The following is a 16,367-nucleotide window of genomic DNA, read 5'->3' on the forward strand; positions in this document are numbered from 1 at the left end:
CTTTCTCACTGCCCCTTTGCTGTTCCAGATGCACCAGCTGCCTCTCAACCAGGTGGAAGTGCCACTGGTGCCCCTCCACCTACACTTGTGTCTCCAACCACTCACAGTGTGATGATGTGCTGCAGATGAAGGTAAGCCCCTCAAACTTTGCTGTTTTGGGAGACCTTTCCATGTCGTTTGTCATTTCCCTGGGATGGAGGCCTATGGCCTGGGTTTGACAACACTACCCCTGTAAGCTGCAGCCATGCCGTGCCAGCACTGGAGACATGTGTGTGTGAGGACTGCCCTAGTGCCCTCAGCAGGCTTCATCTCATGGCAGTTTATCCCCTCTCACCTCTGGAGCAATGCCTCTGCACCTCTGCATCATGGGCCACCTGGGTTTGGGTGGCACAACAAAGGCAGCAAAGCTTTGCAATTGGCTTGGCAGTGGGGTTGCTGTGGCATGTTAATGGCTTGCTGGAGCACCACTGGCAGTGCTTGGCTGAAGGAGAAAATCGCCCCTCTCTAAATTACAGCTTCAATAACCCAGAGGCTCAGAGCATTCCTGCTTCTGAAATTTAAATTGAAGTTAATTTAAATGAAATTGGCTTTTTAGCAATCAATCTGCTGCAGATCCACGGCAGCTTTTACGCTGCAAATGGAGTAGCCCTTCAGCACCGGCGCTCTGCTCTCATCTTGGCTCCTCCAGTGTTCCTCTGCTCGGAGCTAGCAGGAGCTTGGCCCTGTGGCAGCCACCCCACCCTCAGCCTGGGCTGGCCCTGCCATCTGCTCCCCTCCAGCAAGGAGGACGTGGGCAGCTGCAAGTGCAGGGCACCAGGGTGGAGATGGGGCCACCATGCTGCAGCCCCACCATGGTCATGTCTACCGGGAAACCCTGGGAAAGCTTCCCATGCCTGCTGGGGGGATTGCAGCTGGGTGCCAGCTCCCAGAGAGACAGGGTTGTCATGTGGCAAGGATGGCTGCACCTGTCCTGCCCTAGGAGCAACCATGCCTGGCCTCACTTTCCCACCTCTGCCCTTGGCTGAGTGCTGCACCTGGCTTGGACACATCCCTGTTTTCTCTCTGCCTCTCTCATCTCTTCCTGCTGATTTCAGGGAGCTGCCTGCAGGATGAGGTGCTCTGTAGCCCTGGAAACACAGTGCCTGGTCCTGCAGACTGCTGCTGATAAACAAGCCCTGGCTGCACCTGAAGCTGCTCCGCTGGGAAGCCGGCAGTGCGCCAGCAGCATCCACAGCATGCTAAACATGCAGCCTCTGCCCTGCTCCAGACAGGGCCAGCACCGTGCCCAGCCCCGCTGAGTGGCAGGGGAAGGGGCTGCAGAGCTGAGTTCATCTGCCCTCTGAAGGGTGTTTACCCACAAGCAAGTACACATCAGGCACAGGAGCATTGCCATGAATTTTCATTTGTAGTCCTGCTGGTTTTCTTTTGACTCTGCTAGTAGAGCCTTGGCACTGAAATCTCTCTCCGGGGCTTTGCTGTTGGTTTTGCTTCTGTCTGGTATTGAATTGGGAGTTTGGGTGGCACCAGCTTGTGCTGGGTTCAGAGCAAATGAAGTGTTTTTTTCTGCAGCCACACAGCCTCTTCCAGAGTGCCATAGCAAGGTTTCGGGAGGGCAGGACATAAACCCCCATGTTCACAGTGTCCATCACTGGGGACATGTCCTGCTGGGCACAGTGGTGCTGGAAGGGCAGGCTCTGCCTCCTCAGAGCCGTGGCTGAGCTGCAGTGGGGCGACCTTTAATGCGAGAAGGAAGTCTTGCCTGCTGCAGATTAATGGACCAAATATTTTGTTGTCTTTTACCCCGATGGCCCCACTGTCAAAGGCATCATTAATCTGGAGGTTCCCTGGGGCAGTGGAGAATGTGGCTCCATTTTTGCTGTTGTTGTGTAGCGTGATTTACATCTCAACAGAGAACAGGATGGGTCTGTCATACAGCCTTGAATTCTGAGTCAGCTTCAGTACCCAAGCCGTCGGTTTGAAGTGAGAGCAAAAGCAGGGGCACAGATGACCTTTGGAGATCGTTTTTCAGCTGCATCTGGGCCTTCCATTTCAGCTGCTCGGCTGCTGCAGCCCCTCGACCTCGACTAAACCCCGTGGCTCCTGCAGCACTGTGCTCTGTGCATCCGTGGGCACAGGCAGGCACCTTCCCATGCCTCTGAGGTGACACCTGCAGGGGGTGATGCTGCCAGTTTGCTGCTGGGAACTGCGGAGCTCCCTTTCAGTGTCACTCCAGCCCCACTGACAGGCATGAAAGTTCACGCAGTGAGGAAGCTGCCCGGGCAGCAGCCAAGCAGGACATGCAGTACCTGTTATCCAGCACACGACAGTGAAGTGCAGCCAGGAACCAGGAGCTGCTGGAGGAGCTGGCCAGGAGCAAGAGGGGAATTCCTGCTGTGCTCCAAATTCCTGATGTGCTCCTGCCTTTGCCAGGTCGTGGCTGGGGACAAACCCTGTTGGAAGCCTGGCTGCTGCACCGTGACTCTGGCAGCTAGTGGAGGGTGGGTTCTGAAAGTGTCCATGCTGGCCTGGGCTAAAACCTTCCTTGAGGGAGAAAGGCTCCCAGTGGCATCGCTGTTCCGTGTGCTATGGTGCCCTTTTGATACCTCACATTGTGTGTGCTGTGATTTTACAGATGCAGGGAAGAAACCTGACCGAGGGCCTGGATGCATCTCCTTACCTCGGCATTTGGGAAGCTCAGCAGGCACCCAGCTAACTCTTCTCTTTGCTCTAACAGAACAAAGCTGACTGTCCACGGATTGTTGCTGCCCCCTTGGACCCAATGCCCACGGGAGTGTCTCGGGACATTAGGATCTCGCTGGCTAATGCGACCTTCTCTGAGGTGAGGGAGCTGCTGGAGAGCCGGGGAAGGCTCAGCTGCGCCTCAGCGGCAGGCGGTGGGGCTGTGCCCAGCTTGTGTCAGCAGCTGAAATTGCTGTGTGAACAGAAGGTGTTGATGGGAAGCAGTTGGATGGTGAGCGGGGTGCCATGGCAAAGCCAGGAGATGCCATTCATGTCCAGGCATTCTCCAGGGATCTCCTGCAATTAGTGCGAGGCTTTGTGTGTTGGGTGGAGAAGGGGATTTATGCACTTGTGAAACAGTCACTGGGGTGAAATGTTTGGGGGAAACAGAATTCCCAGTGTCCCTGGGGGTGTTTTCTCCACTGCAGGGCATGCTGATGTCCCAGCACCATGTGCCAGCCCAACCTCACCACCCTGCTCTTGGGAGGTGGACACACCCCAACACTGGTGCCCCTGTGCTGGGCACTGGTGAGGCCACACCTTGAGTACTAGGTTCAGTTTTGAGCCCTTCACTCCAAGAAGGACACTGAGGAGCTGGAGTGGCTCCAGAGAAGGGCAGTGAAGCTCGTGAAGGGTCTGGGGACAGGATTGGTGAGGAGTAGCTGAGGGACCTGAGGTTGTTTAGCCTAGAAAAGAGGAGGCTGAGGGGACCAGGCTGCCCAGGGCAGTGGTGCAGTCCCACATGCCTGGAGGGGTTTCAATGCTGTGTAGATGTGGTGCTGAGGGCCAAGGTTTAGTGTCCACCTGGCAGTGCTGGGTTAGCAGATGGATTTGATGATGTTAAAGGTCTCTTCCAAGCAAAATGATTCCGTGGTTCTCTGTTTCTGTGGCAGCCAGGCAGCTCCTCTGTCTGCAGGGGAAGGGGAGGGTTAGAGCTGCCTGACTTGCTGTGCCAGGGGCAGCATGGGGACTGCACCACTTCCGCCAGCCCTCTGGCTGCTCTACCTCTGCCAGGATCGCCAGACTGCTCTCTTTGCAGTAAGATGTGCCCTCTACAATCGGCAGCTGTGAGTGGCAGAAGCAGCAGCAGCTCCATAAGCAGCCCCATAGGAAACAGAGCAAGGAAGGAGCTTAGGCTGCCGCTCCCAGGGCACGTGGAGGGACTCTATCAGCCCCGCTTCCCCTCATTAGCATCCGGAGGCCATCCCAGGGTGCTGGGCAGGATTCTTCTCCTTTCCTCTCCATGTGAGCTTCGAGCATCACAGACACATGCCCCAGCAGCTTGGTCTACTGCATGGGTACTGCCCAGGCAGTGGGCAAGGGGTAAGGTCTGAGACCAGCCTGCTGAGCAGGAGCTGCCTGGGCACAAGCACTACTGCTCTGGAGAAGATTGCAGGTGGTGTGTGTTTGCTGAGCCGGCAGCTGGCTGTCAGGAGCCTGGCATTTTCTTTCATGTCTGTTATCAGATCTGTTGGTTTTCAAAGGGTAGTTAGACCTCAGCAGTGCTGGAGCATCAACCTGCTTGGAGATAGGCATCGTTCTGGCAGATGAGGGCACAGCAGTAACCCAGGACAGGAGATGATCCTTCTGTTATCAGGGAAGCAGCACACAGAACCAGCCTTTGAACGAGCTCCCGGCTGAGCCCTCGTCGGAATCAGAGACCTGCTGTGTGCGGTTGTTGGGAGGAGGAGGAGGGAGGATGAGTCCCAAGCAGGGACTGCCTTGCTCTGGTTTGGGCGAGGCAGCTTGGGACCACCTTGCAGCCTGAGCTTGAGACAGCCCAGCGCAGCCCAGTGCACGCCGGTGGCTGCTGGTAGGGTGCAGGAGCGTGGACCAGCCCTAGAGCAGCTGCCCCACACTTGGTCACCAAAGCTGGGTGAGAGAAAGAACCGAAACTTGATCCTACCACACCGCACATCCCGTACCGACTTTGGCTGTGCACCAGAGCACCGTTAATTAGGCATTAATTAGACCCCAGCCTTGCTTACAGCGTCGGGTCCTGCTCTCCTGCTCGGCTGGAAGGGCAGTGCCGGGGCTGCCGCCGCCGTGCCAGGCACGGAGAGCTGCGCGCAGGGGTGGCTGCAGCTCGGCCCTTGTCTCCCCTGCGCAGGACACGGCTCTGCAGTGCCACTTCGGGACGGACAGGACATTTGAAGCCCGGTGGGTGAACTCCTCTGCCGTGGAGTGCCTGAATGTACTGGTGAGTGGGGGCTGAGGCCGCCAGCCCTGCCGCCCCCCGCGAAGAAGGCCCTGCCCGCAGCTTCCCACCCGGTGCCGGTGCCGGTGCCGGTGCCGGGACACTACCTCTCTTGCCCCCTCCTTCCCTCCACTTCCAGATGAAAACCCAGGCTGCGCCCTCGGGCAAGAACTCTGCAGCCTGACTCCGTGGGAGTCTGCATGGCCCCAGCCCTGCTCCCCTGGGCTTTGGGAAGGAGCTGCTTGTTTACCTTTCCGAGTGGAGGAGTTCAGCTCAGGCTAAGGAGTTGGCCACCTTTCCATGCTGCTATTTCTGGAGCTTTTATTCTGAGCTACCAACCGGCTTGAGAAAATGCTCAGACGCTCGCCAGAGTGCTGGAGGGCAAACTGCACCTCTGAAACGTGGCACACATTGGGCTTCTACTGGTGGGCCATGGTGAGGAGAAGCTGGAGAGGAGCCCTTCCCTGTCACATGCCCTGCAGAACTCTGCAGTAGCCTGGACTGTTGCCTTTCCTGCCCCAGCATCAGGCAGGCTCCTGCTCCTGCTGTGGTGTATGCTATGCACTGGTGCCCTGCGCTGGGGCCCTGGCAAAACAAAGCAGAAACCAGCAGGCTCCCCTCCCTCTGCCTGCTGCAGATGAGACCTGCCTGGGAGCAGTGGGGAGCAGTGCTCAGAGGAGCCTCACGAGGGATGTTAGTCCGGGGGGGGGGTGTGGAGCCTCCTGTTTGGCTGGGTGTCCTCAGCTTTCGTTTGTTTTTCTGTGCACAGCTCCACACGTCAGAAAAGAGCCTTCTCTTCCCAGTGAACCTCCAGCTGAAGGACAGGCCAGGCAGATTTATCGACAGCCCAGAGACGATGACAGGTCTGAGATGAAAATAATTTTGTTCTCCTCTCATCTGGTCAGCTTGAATGGCTCTAAAATCCTGGCAAAGTTGATGGGTTCAGTAGAGACAGCATGGCTCAGATGGGCTTAGTCTGGGATGTCCCCTCAGGCACACATACAAAGTGTATTTGTCCCAGGTTGCATCCGCTGTGTGTCCAGGGACCAGCCTGCAGGCATCCCCCTCTCACCCAGGGAAGGCTGAGCCCCATCCTCAAGTGCAGGTAGTGGCTGGGTCTTCCTGCCAGCAGCATGTGGCATGGGCTGTGCTGGTCTCTGGCCGCAGCAGAGATGGGGGTGTCTCTGGGGCCCAGGAGGAGATAGGAACAAGGGTGGGCTCTGCAGCATGGCATCCAGGCTCAGCACGCTGTAAAATTAGAGTCTCTTTTTCTCTCCTGTGCTGAGAGAGATTGAAGTCTGTGAACAGCTTTCCCCCCTAGCCTGCTCCATCCCTGGGAAGAGTGCTGGGATTCCCAAAAAAGCCCCTGCTGCATCAAGAGGCCAAGGCAGGCAGAGTCTCATTAGGACTGCACTTGGGTGAGGCATTTGGATGGGACCAGCCTGACCAGTCAGCCACCGGAGCCAGGACTGGGTGCTGCACCATGCAATGTGCTCTGGCTCCCAGCAGCTGCAGGCTCTTCCCTTTCCATCTGCAGCAGCAAGACTTGATTTACCCTGCTGCAAGTGAGAGTAAGATGCCTGCAGTGAGGGGATTTTGGAGGACAGCTGCAGTGGACAGGGACATTGACGCTGTCAGCCACTCAGGGTCTGAAGAAAGCTTATCTTGCATAGCATTCCAGGCTGGAGAAACAGCCTTGGAAACAGCAGCACAGGCAGGTGTTGAGGCATGGCTGCTTTCAGAAGGGAGCTATTGAGAGGAGTAGGAGAGCTGAGCCAAGGCCAGCTTGATGTCCAGAAGGTTCTTGGTTCTCAGTATGGGTGGTGCTGGGAGCAGAGGTGACTGCAGAAGGAGTGGGATGGGATCCCCCCTCCTCCTCACAGACCCTTTGTGCTGCAGTCTGAACCTGCAAGAATATTTTGCGCTCCCATGGGCTGCTGGGCTGCTCTGGCTTCTGCCTTGAGGGGGGCAGAGTGCCCAGGCACTCATGGCTGTGTGTATCTTTTATGCCATCACTAATGGAGCTGCTGTTCTTCATGATGGTTCCTTCAGTGTTTATTAGCTTATTAAAGTACATAGTCCACTGAAGGATCCCAGCTCTCCGATGTGGGGTAGCAAACCAACCAGTGCAAGTCACTGGCTGGACTCCAGATGGGGAGGAAAGAAGCTCACAGTATGCAGAGAGCTGGAAAACCTGTTGGTGTAGTGGCACTGTGTGGGCATGGGCACAGACACTGGCAGATGGCTGAGGGATTCATCAGTTGCTTACAAAGCACCTCGAGAGCCTCCCATGAGCAGAAGTGCAAAGTGTGACTCTGCTTTATGCTCTGCACAGTGTTCCCTGGGCGTCAGGGTGTGAAAGCAGTATTTCCTCAGCCTCTCGGCAGGTACCCACCCTCCAGCAGCAGAAGGCTTTAGGCTGGAGAGGAAACGTAACCCAGGGCAGCAGCTAATGAAGGGCTGGAAACAATGTAGGAATATGGTGTTGGGAGCTGAGCTGAGTGGAGGGAGAAGTCAGTGAGAGAGACCCGCAGTCACCAGGGGCAGGAAGGGAGCTGTAAGCACTGTACAGAGCACTGCACAGAGCACTGCAGTGCCCGATCTGTGTCGGCGTGGAAACGATGCCATCGCTCTGCTAACTGGCTGGAGCCAGCCTTGCCAAGCAGCTTCCTGTGTGGATGCTGAGAGCTGGAAGGATGCAGCATAAATTGACCAAAGGTTCCGAGTCTGGGTAGTGTTTGTCCTTTGAGGGAGTGAAAAAGGAGAAGAAAGTGCTGAATGACACTGGAGTGAGAACGAGCACCCAGGCCTTCTGGGATCAGCGCAGGAGGGCAGCCCAGTGCTGCTCTCCTCCAGCCAGCTCTGAGGGGTGCTCTGATCGGTGTGGGGGGTGGGGGCAGCAGGGCTGTTTGACTGCCTCAGGCTGCCCAAAGCTGTGAGAGCCTCGGGCCCAGCAGCTGACACTTTCTGTTGTCTCTGATGCTGCAGTGGAGGTGTACAACTGTGCGACTGGCAGTGCTGACTGCTCCCAGTGCCTGGGCAGGGAGGACCTGGGGCACCGGTGCCTCTGGAGCGAGAGCAGCTCCAGCTGCAGGCTGCACAGTGAGGCCTCGCTGGTCTCTGACGTCTGCCCAGCTCCAGAGATTCGGAAGGTAAGACCTGCATCCAGTGTGAAGGGTGGCAGGTGGTGCGGGGGCTGGGGCTGGGCCTGCCACCCTTGCCTGAGCTCAGGGGAGGCACCCGTGCTGCCCTGGCACAGAACAAGGTCGAGACCAGGGCTGAGTTACTCACTGGTGTTCTGTGCTGTTGAGTCACCTTGTGCCAAGGGCATCTTGCTAGTGATGAGATCTGCTCTTGTTCATGTCAGTGGAAAACCCAACAGCAGCACAGTCAGAAGGTCCCAGGGTGCCTGGGGCTGGTAAGAGCAAGGAGGATTTGTAGGGTGGGCTGAAGGATTCTTACTGGGAATGGCGCCCAATGGAGCAGAGCTGAAACGTGGTCCTGAGCCCTACCTCCAGCCACATGTGCTCTGTAGCTCTGCTGAGCCTGGGAGAGGCAGAGGCACCTTCTGGCACTGTGCATTTGGAAATGAGTTTTAAGTTGCAGCTGAATGAATGTTTGTTGGATCTGGGGAGGCTCCGCTTAGAGGTGTAGGGCAAAAGCCAACAAGAGCAACCCTGACAATCAGCAGTGCAAGAGTAAGTCTTAGAATGAGCTCCCTAGGCAAAGAGAAGCTGGAGAGGCAAAGCAGTGAATGTGAACATGGCAATCAGCAGGGCTGTGGGTTTCTGATCCACTGTGTGCAGTAGTAGCTGCTCAAAGTCTGGGTGGTGTAACAGAGGAGTGCCCCTTCCCTCTCAGCCCTGTGGCAGAGAGGGTCTCCTCCAAGCCCATCCTTCCCCAGCACGCACCAGGTGTTATCAGCACCAGAAAATAATGGAAGGAAACCACAGCTGAGGCTGCAGAGCTTCGCAGGGCTGTTGCTGTTTCCTTAGCAAGCAAATCCCAATTCCCTGGAGTCACACCAGGAAAGCAGCCCTTGCAGAGCCTCTTGGAGGGAGATGAAGAAGGGCACAGAGTCTGTTGGTGGGTCCTGGCCCTCTGGGCAGCTTGGCCAGCTGGTGCTCCTGGCCATGTTGTGCTGTTTGCGTGCCACTACAAAGGGCGAAGAGCCCTTTATGAGCTGGAGCATGCTGGCAGCACGCTGGCATCCCTGCTCCAGCTTTCTCTGCCCCAACTGAAGCAGTCTCTGACTAAACCCTGGTACCAAATCTGGTGATGGCTTCTTGTTTGTGAAGCCACAGCACAGAGGGTGGTGCCATGGGGAGACCAGGATTGTGAAGAACAATTCTGCCTTCCTTATGGGGCCCATGGGCATGGACACAGTACACAGGCTGAGGGTGTGAGGGCAAGAAGCTTGCTGGTGGTTCTCCTCCTACCTTGCCCTTGGTGCCACAGATCGAGCCGCTGCGTGGGCCGCTGGAGGGGGGCACCTTGCTGACCATCCGTGGGAGGAACCTGGGGAGACGCTTCAGCGATGCCATGGGTGCGGTGTGGATCGGCGCCGTGCCCTGCGTGCCACTGCCACACCGATACGTCGTGTCCGAGGCGTGAGTGCTGCCGTGGGCTCCCCTGCCTGCCCTCCCTGCCCCTGTTGCTCACCCTATTCCTGCTGCCAGGTGCAGCATGAGGAAGAGGAAGCTGCGAGCTGTGCCCTGCTGCACTGGTGGAGTGGGTGCCCACCAGGCTCCCCTTTACCATCCACAGGATCGTGTGCCAGACCGAGGGTGCTCCGGAGGCCTTCTCGGATGTGGTGACAGTGAACATGAGCCGGGAGGGGAGGTCCCGGGAGCGGTTCTCCTACGTGGTGAGTAGCTACCCTCTGGCTCTCCCTTTGGTGTTTCTCGCTGGTGTTCCCTGCACCGCTTCCAACAAACCTGCAGCTCCTGTGGCCTCGTCTGCCTTAGGGAGAGGCTCTACAACACAAATCATCAGGGTCCTGCAGCGGCAGCTGATGCAGCCCCACAGCCCTGCTTACCTGAAGGAGCTCTGGCAAGCCCAGGGTGCCAGCCAGGCTGTTGTTGGGCACAGCGTTGCCCTGTCCCAGCTCCTGCAGTGGTTTGTCGCTCATCCTGGCATTTCTCCTGGTATAGAAAGGAGCTCATTTTTCTTTCCCCTCTCTTGCTGAAGTGCTGTTAAAACCTCTGAGATTTTCTGAGCCTTGCAAAGTCTCTGTGCTCTGTGAGTTGCCTACCATGGACTGACAGAGTTTAGAGCTGATATTTTTTGCTGCAGAGATTGTCTTAGGTTTTGCATGAGAATAACGTGTGGGGATTAGACTTGAGCTAACCCTGCGTCATTAGAGAAAGAAAAGCCCTTTATGGTTTTCCTGAACCCTCTCACAAAGATAACTTTCATCTCTGTGGGCCTAAAGAAATCCTCTGTTTCTTCCCTTTCCCACAAGTACCCTTGTCTGCAGCTGGATGCTGCTCATGGGCAGTGCCACGCATCCAGGGCAGACCCAGTGGGGTGGGTGCCACGGGTGCACAGGCTGCTTGAAGCCTTTCTGCTGTGCTTCAGCTGGGGAAGAAGGGGCAGTGCTGCAGCCTGCTACTTGACAGGGCATGGGAGCTCCAGGGGATGACCTCTGCTCCCTGTTAGCCATCATGAGGAGCTAAGTGCAGGGCTGTGGGGTGTTGCCCCTGACCCTGTGACTGATCAGGCGTTAGGAGATGAAGTCAGAGGGGCTTGCAGGGTGTGCCCAGCACAGGCACAGGATGGCACAGAGCCCAATCACAGAGCCAGGCCTTGCAAGATGGGCACTGGTGAGATCAGGACACTGCCAGGCTCAACTCAGCAGCAGGTCCCAGCAGGAACTTTGCTCTGGGACTCATTCCCATCACTCATTCCCATCACTCATTCCCAGTCATCCATGTTCACATCCAAAACGTGCTGGAGACCCAGAAGACTGGAGTGGAGCAAGGTATCTTAGGGCTACAGACCTAGACCTCAAGTCTGGGGGTTCCTGCAGCTTGCTGTCAGGATGTGTGCTGATCTGGGCACAGTGCCAGATGATTGTCTGGCTGACAAAGAGGAGCAGGGCACAAAGAGTGGGAAAGGGGTGGGCAGTTCCTTCAGTGGCTTTCAGCATGCAAGGAGAAGCCCTCTCAGGAAACACCTGTGAAGGCACCAGCAGTAAACAAAGCAAGAGAGGCAGAAACCAGGCACTGAGCATAAACCAGGCCCATGGCAGCATAGTGCTGGCAGCTCTGGGCAGACTTAAGGAGAAGCCCATCCTTCCAGGAGCAGAAGAGGAGCCACTGCTGCTGCCCTGGCACAGCAGAAAGCTGCCACCTGTCTGTTTATAAGCTAGGGGAAGAGATGAGAGAGTGCCTTGCTTCGTGTGTCAGGAGTGAGGCTGCAAGATGAGTATCCACTGGTGTGTTCCACACCAGAAGTGGCTTCCACACTGTCTGCAAACTAAGCAATGCCCTTTAGTTTGCTTGATTCTCCACTCATGTTGGAGACATGAAGATGGAGCAGACCACACCATGCAAGGCTGGGTTTGGAGAGACCTGAGCTTGAGCACTGATAGCAGTTTACTTGAATAAGTCTGAAGGACTTGTGGAACTGCCTTTCCGAAGGAGGCCCTTCCTGAAGCTGGGCTGTTGCTGGTCCGCACCTTCCCCAGGCGCCAGCAGAGGCTAGAAGAGGGAGAGCTCAGCTGCAGTTCCGCTGGGGAGCGAGAAAGGCAACTGAGTGGCTGCGGCAGGACACGGTGCCAGGCTGTGGCCCAGCTGCCTTTGCCAAGTGGCTGCATTTGCAGAAGGTGCAGTGGGGACAAGCAGGGCTGGCAGTGTGTGGGGAGCAGCAGCCACTAGCCCTGGCTAAGGGGGAGAGCTTTGGGGAACACAAATAATCCTCTCACATTGCACACTGGAGTGTGGAGGTGAAGGGCCAAGGGCAGGAGACAGTTGCCTGCAGGCACTGGGGGAAGCAGAGGAACGGGAGGAATCCCGTGGAAATGGGCAGGGAGCAGAAACAGGAGAGGGAAGGCTGGGGAGGAGCAAAGCAGGCTGAGGGCAAGGACAGCTGCTCATGCCCGTTCGTGTGGCTGACGGGCAGGGTACTGGCACCAGGTGCCTTGGGGGCGAGGGGGCTGCAGCAGCCAGCAGTCCAGTGCCCATCAAGGGTCTGCAGACAGTTGTTTTGCTCTGCCCTTGACTCCTGCTCAGCACAGAGCAGGCTGCCCAGGGCTCTCCTGGGGCACTGTGTGTGCAGATGTGAGGGCTCAGCACTGCATTAGTTATCAAAGCCTGAGGCTCAGGAATCTCAGGAAGATTTCCAGGGGCTGCAAATGCAGATAACAGAGTAGCTGATGTCTGCTGAGCGTGGCGAGAGGCAAAGGAACTTCCTCTTTAGTTCCTGTCACCTCCGGAGAGCCAGCTTTGAGGCTTCCTTAAGAAGGGGTTTGATATTCAACTATGCAGACCCAGGTGGCTTTTTCCATACATCTCGAGGTCACCATCCAGAAGGACTTTGGCATTATCTTTGCTTTCAGGAGGAAATACATCAGGAAGGGCAGAAGTGGTAGGAGCTGGAAGGAATGAGAAATTGCCTTTTGTTGATGGACCTTGAGCTCTGGACCCTCCCCTAGAAATTTCAGGGAATTGATGGATCCTGGGCTGAAACTTGGAATCATGTCTCCTTCATTGGCAGGATTCAGGGGCTGCAGAGTCACAGAGGTTTTATATGGTCTCACTGGTACCTCTGCCCTTGTCCTGAAGCCCTGCTGGTGAAAACTTTTGCTGTGCTGCTGTTTCAGAGCATCCCAGCACTGGGTGTTTAAATTTGCTCGAGCAGTGGCTGTGTGCAGTGCGAAGCATCCAGCTGTGAATTTACCATGCTGGAAAACATCTTTCCCCTTCCCTTGTTTCCAGCTTCCTGTGGTGCACTCCATAGCTCCCCTGAATGGTCCAAAGGCTGGAGGAACCAGAGTCATCATCAGAGGCAGCAGGCTGGACATTGGCTCCGAGCTCCGCGTGCTTGTCAACACCTCCAGGCAGTGCACTGACCTCAGGTGGGTCTGGGGCTGAGCTGGTGACAAGAGCCAGAGAGCCAGGAGGGGTGACTGTCCCTTGGGAAATCAGGAGGAGCTGGGTTTGGGTGGGGGATACTACTGAATGCTGCTTTGGAGCCAGCATAGCCTCCCTGCCTGCCCTCTGCAGTGCCCTGCCAGCCTGGTGTGCCCACAGCAGTGAGGCAGCACTGTGGTGACACAGGCTGAGGCCAGCGACTTTGGCAAAGTGGCTGCCCCGGGGTGGCTGTGCCCTGGCAATAGCAGCCAGCAGCAAACACAACACTCCTCACACGCTGTTGGCAGCACTGCCAGGCCCTGTGGGTGGTCTGGGAGCAGCACCAAAACCCTGGGAGCAAAGCAGACGTGGGCCTTGTTCCCACATCTGCTGGGAGCAGGAGGCAGCTGTGTGCCCAGGCTCCAGGCCTGGTGGTCAGAAGAGTCCCTTTCCTGCGAGTCCCGGTCTCACGGGTGGGAAGAAGCAGGAGCCTGCCCTTTCCCTCGGGCTGTGCAGGAAATCAGTCTGGCAGCCTGGGATGGTGCTGGGAATCGCTCATTAGTGGGCAACCTGGTTAATAGGCACTTGGCACACGAGCACCTGTGTCTGCCATCTGCCTGGTGTCCAAGGGGTGCCGAGGTCCCCGGTGCCTGGCTCAGGCTGTGCCATGCCCTGACCCTGCTTGTCCCCACACAGCCGCAGTGCCAGCACCATCAGCTGCACCATGCCAGCTGCAGAGTTCACCAGCACTGTGCGTGTCTGCGTCCAGTTCGAGAACAGGTCCTGTGCCAGCCACAACATCACCTTCAAGTACGAGAAGAACCCAATTATATCAGACATCAGCCCCAAGAAGAGCCAGCTCAGGTGAGCTCCCTCCCCCACAGGAGCCAGCCAAGTGTGCCAGGGCCCTCCCTTGCTTTGGTGGCCTCTGCTGAGCTGAAGGCAGAAGCAGGCAGAGCCCTCTGGTCAGAGGACAGAGCTGGCTGGAGTGTTCTGGTGTAGACTGCTGCAGGCAACCTGAGCTCACCCTGTTGTGCCTTCAGACACCCAGACAGAACAGATCCTGAACAAACCCCATGTCAGGAACCTCAGGAGTGGCTGAAGCACAGCCAGGAGTCAAGGAATGGTGTCAGGGCCCCATGCCACACTGTTGTAGCATCATGACTTCATTCCAGAGCTGGCACAAGAGGGCCAGATCCAGGCTGGTGGGAGAGGATCCTGCTGCCAGGGCTTGCAGACAGCTACAGAAGGGCACCCATTGCAATGGCCTTGGGGTGCTTCGAGGTACCTCAGTGCTGGAGCACATCAGGGCTGCCTCTAGCTCATTTCAGTGTGTTTAGGACACAGGAAATGTCAGCCTTGGTAGCAGTACCATGTAGGCATGGCAGGTGCTTTAGGGAGGTTAAGTGGGGGCTCTGTGAGACCCTGAGGTTTTTTCTTGGCAGGAAAACTGCTGGAGGATAAGCTGAGAACTACAGATTTGGATTTCAGCCTTCCCTGAGGTCACTATTTCATTTTAAAAGGTGTTGCTTTTAGTTTCATGTCTCTCTCTGGAGCTCTCAGGCTCCTGTTCCTGTGGATTCCAAGATGAAACATCCCTTTCCTTGGCTCTGGAGCCTGGAGCCTGTGCCCAGTGTCCAGGGTGGGCACAGTACATGTAGGGTGTGGGCTCGCAACCAGCTCCAAGGGTCCAATCCTGGAGCAAAGCCATGTCCCAGTGTTCCCTGGTGTGGTGCCAGACTGTGGGAATGCTGATGGCACGGCTGGGCAGTGCCACCTCAGCTCCACCAGGCTCCTGAGCTCTGCCAAGCATGGTGTTCAAACAGGGCCAGAAGAGGAGTGTCCCAGCCCGCAGGCAGAGGGGAGAGCTCCAGAGTGTTTCTCCACCAGCTTGGCCTGGTCCCTGGTGCTGGCAGCGCAGACCACAGCAGCCGGCTTGGGCACACTCCTCTGCCTGGGCTCTAGTGGGATCGCTCCAGGGCACTGCAGGGCTGTTGACCACGAGGGGTCAGTGAGTTGTGTGAAATCCATCTGGAGCTGATTTATCTTTCCATACTGCTGAAATAATCCCTGTGGGCGAAGTTTGCAAGTTGGAAACTCGTCTGCAGATGTGACAGGGTCTTGGTTCGGAATTTGGATCACAGCTACGTGGTAACATCCACAGAGCTCAGAGAACCTGGGTGGAACCTTGTGCCCAAAGTCACTGGGTCTGGAGTGGTCTCCAGGGTTGGTAGGTCCCTGACAGATGGGATGTGACTGGAGGAAGGGGAAGGCAAACCCAGCACGTGGCTGCTGCTCTCCAGAACAGACATGTGGTGCCAGTTCCCCGCCTTGCTCTGCATCGGGGCCCTCTCATTAGTGTTGTTAATTGACTGCACATTTGGAGCTCCATGTTCCACATTCCCCAGGCAGCAGATCCAGAAGACAAAACAACTTTCACATTTTCATCTGAATCGCAGAACATTAGAAGTTGGAAGGGACCTCCAGAGATCAAGTCCAACCCCCCTGCCAAAGCAGGATCACCCAGGGTAGTTTGCACAGGAACACATCCAGGAGGGTTTGGAAAGTCTCCAGAGAAGGAGACTCCACAACCTCTCTGGGCAGCCTGCTCCAGGGCTTCAGCACCCTCACTGTAAAGAGGTTTCTCCTCATGTTGAGCTGAAACTATGTTCCAGTCTGTACCTGTTGCTCCTTGTCTTGCTGCTGCACACTGCCAAAGAGAGATTGGCCCCATCCACTTGACTCCCAGCCCCCAGATATTGATAGACATGGATCAGTCCCCTCTCAGCCTTCTCTTTTCCAGACCAAACAGCCCCAGGGCTCTCAGTCTCTCTCCATAGGGGAGATGCTCCAGTCCCCAAATCACCTCCTGGCCCTTGCTCTGAGGCACTGGTGGTTACATCGCTGGAAGCATGAGCAACCTGCTGTGTAGCCCTGGCAAGCAGAGGCAGGCTGCCTCTCTGGGAAGTAGGATTAAGGGGGACAGTTTTCTGCTGCTAGAAGAGGTACCCCCTTCCCACCACAGCAGCTCCTGTGCCTGCCTCCTTTCCTGACATCTTGGTAGCAGTGTGGATGCTTGTTGTAATGAAGAAGACTTCGGCTGTTGGGTTGCATTTTCTGCTCAAAGGAAACAAGTCCCTGGGAAAGTGAGAGCAGAGGAGACCCAGCCCTGGCACCTCGCTGCTGTGCTGTCCTCTGCAGTCACCCTCTCTTTGTTCTCTTCTCATAGCGGGGGCAGGATCATCACCCTGGAAGGAAGAGGCTTTGAACTGGTCCAGAACGTGTCCATGGTTGTCCGATTCATCGGCAGAGAGCAAACAGTGAGTGTGCCTCTGGGCACGGCCCGGTGCCTGCGG

At 56.6% G+C, this 16,367-nt stretch overlaps 1 protein-coding gene across 2 annotated transcripts in view; it reads left to right on the forward strand.

Moving 5' to 3' along the window:
- PLXND1 (plexin D1) overlaps positions 1-16,367 on the forward strand; it is a 72,351-nt gene that overhangs the window by 26,089 nt on the left and 29,895 nt on the right. For both annotated transcript variants that reach the window (XM_064156110.1, XM_064156111.1), the window contains exons 8-17: positions 29-131; positions 2,735-2,839; positions 4,850-4,939; positions 5,706-5,799; positions 7,925-8,088; positions 9,395-9,546; positions 9,704-9,803; positions 12,877-13,016; positions 13,708-13,875; positions 16,241-16,331. In XM_064156110.1, the coding sequence (XP_064012180.1) occupies positions 29-131; positions 2,735-2,839; positions 4,850-4,939; positions 5,706-5,799; positions 7,925-8,088; positions 9,395-9,546; positions 9,704-9,803; positions 12,877-13,016; positions 13,708-13,875; positions 16,241-16,331 (1,207 nt within the window). The remainder of the gene's footprint in view (positions 1-28; positions 132-2,734; positions 2,840-4,849; positions 4,940-5,705; positions 5,800-7,924; positions 8,089-9,394; positions 9,547-9,703; positions 9,804-12,876; positions 13,017-13,707; positions 13,876-16,240; positions 16,332-16,367) is intronic.

Source organism: Pogoniulus pusillus, chromosome 16 (genome assembly GCF_015220805.1).
Source record: "Pogoniulus pusillus isolate bPogPus1 chromosome 16, bPogPus1.pri, whole genome shotgun sequence".
NCBI classification, from domain to species: domain Eukaryota; kingdom Metazoa; phylum Chordata; class Aves; order Piciformes; family Lybiidae; genus Pogoniulus; species Pogoniulus pusillus.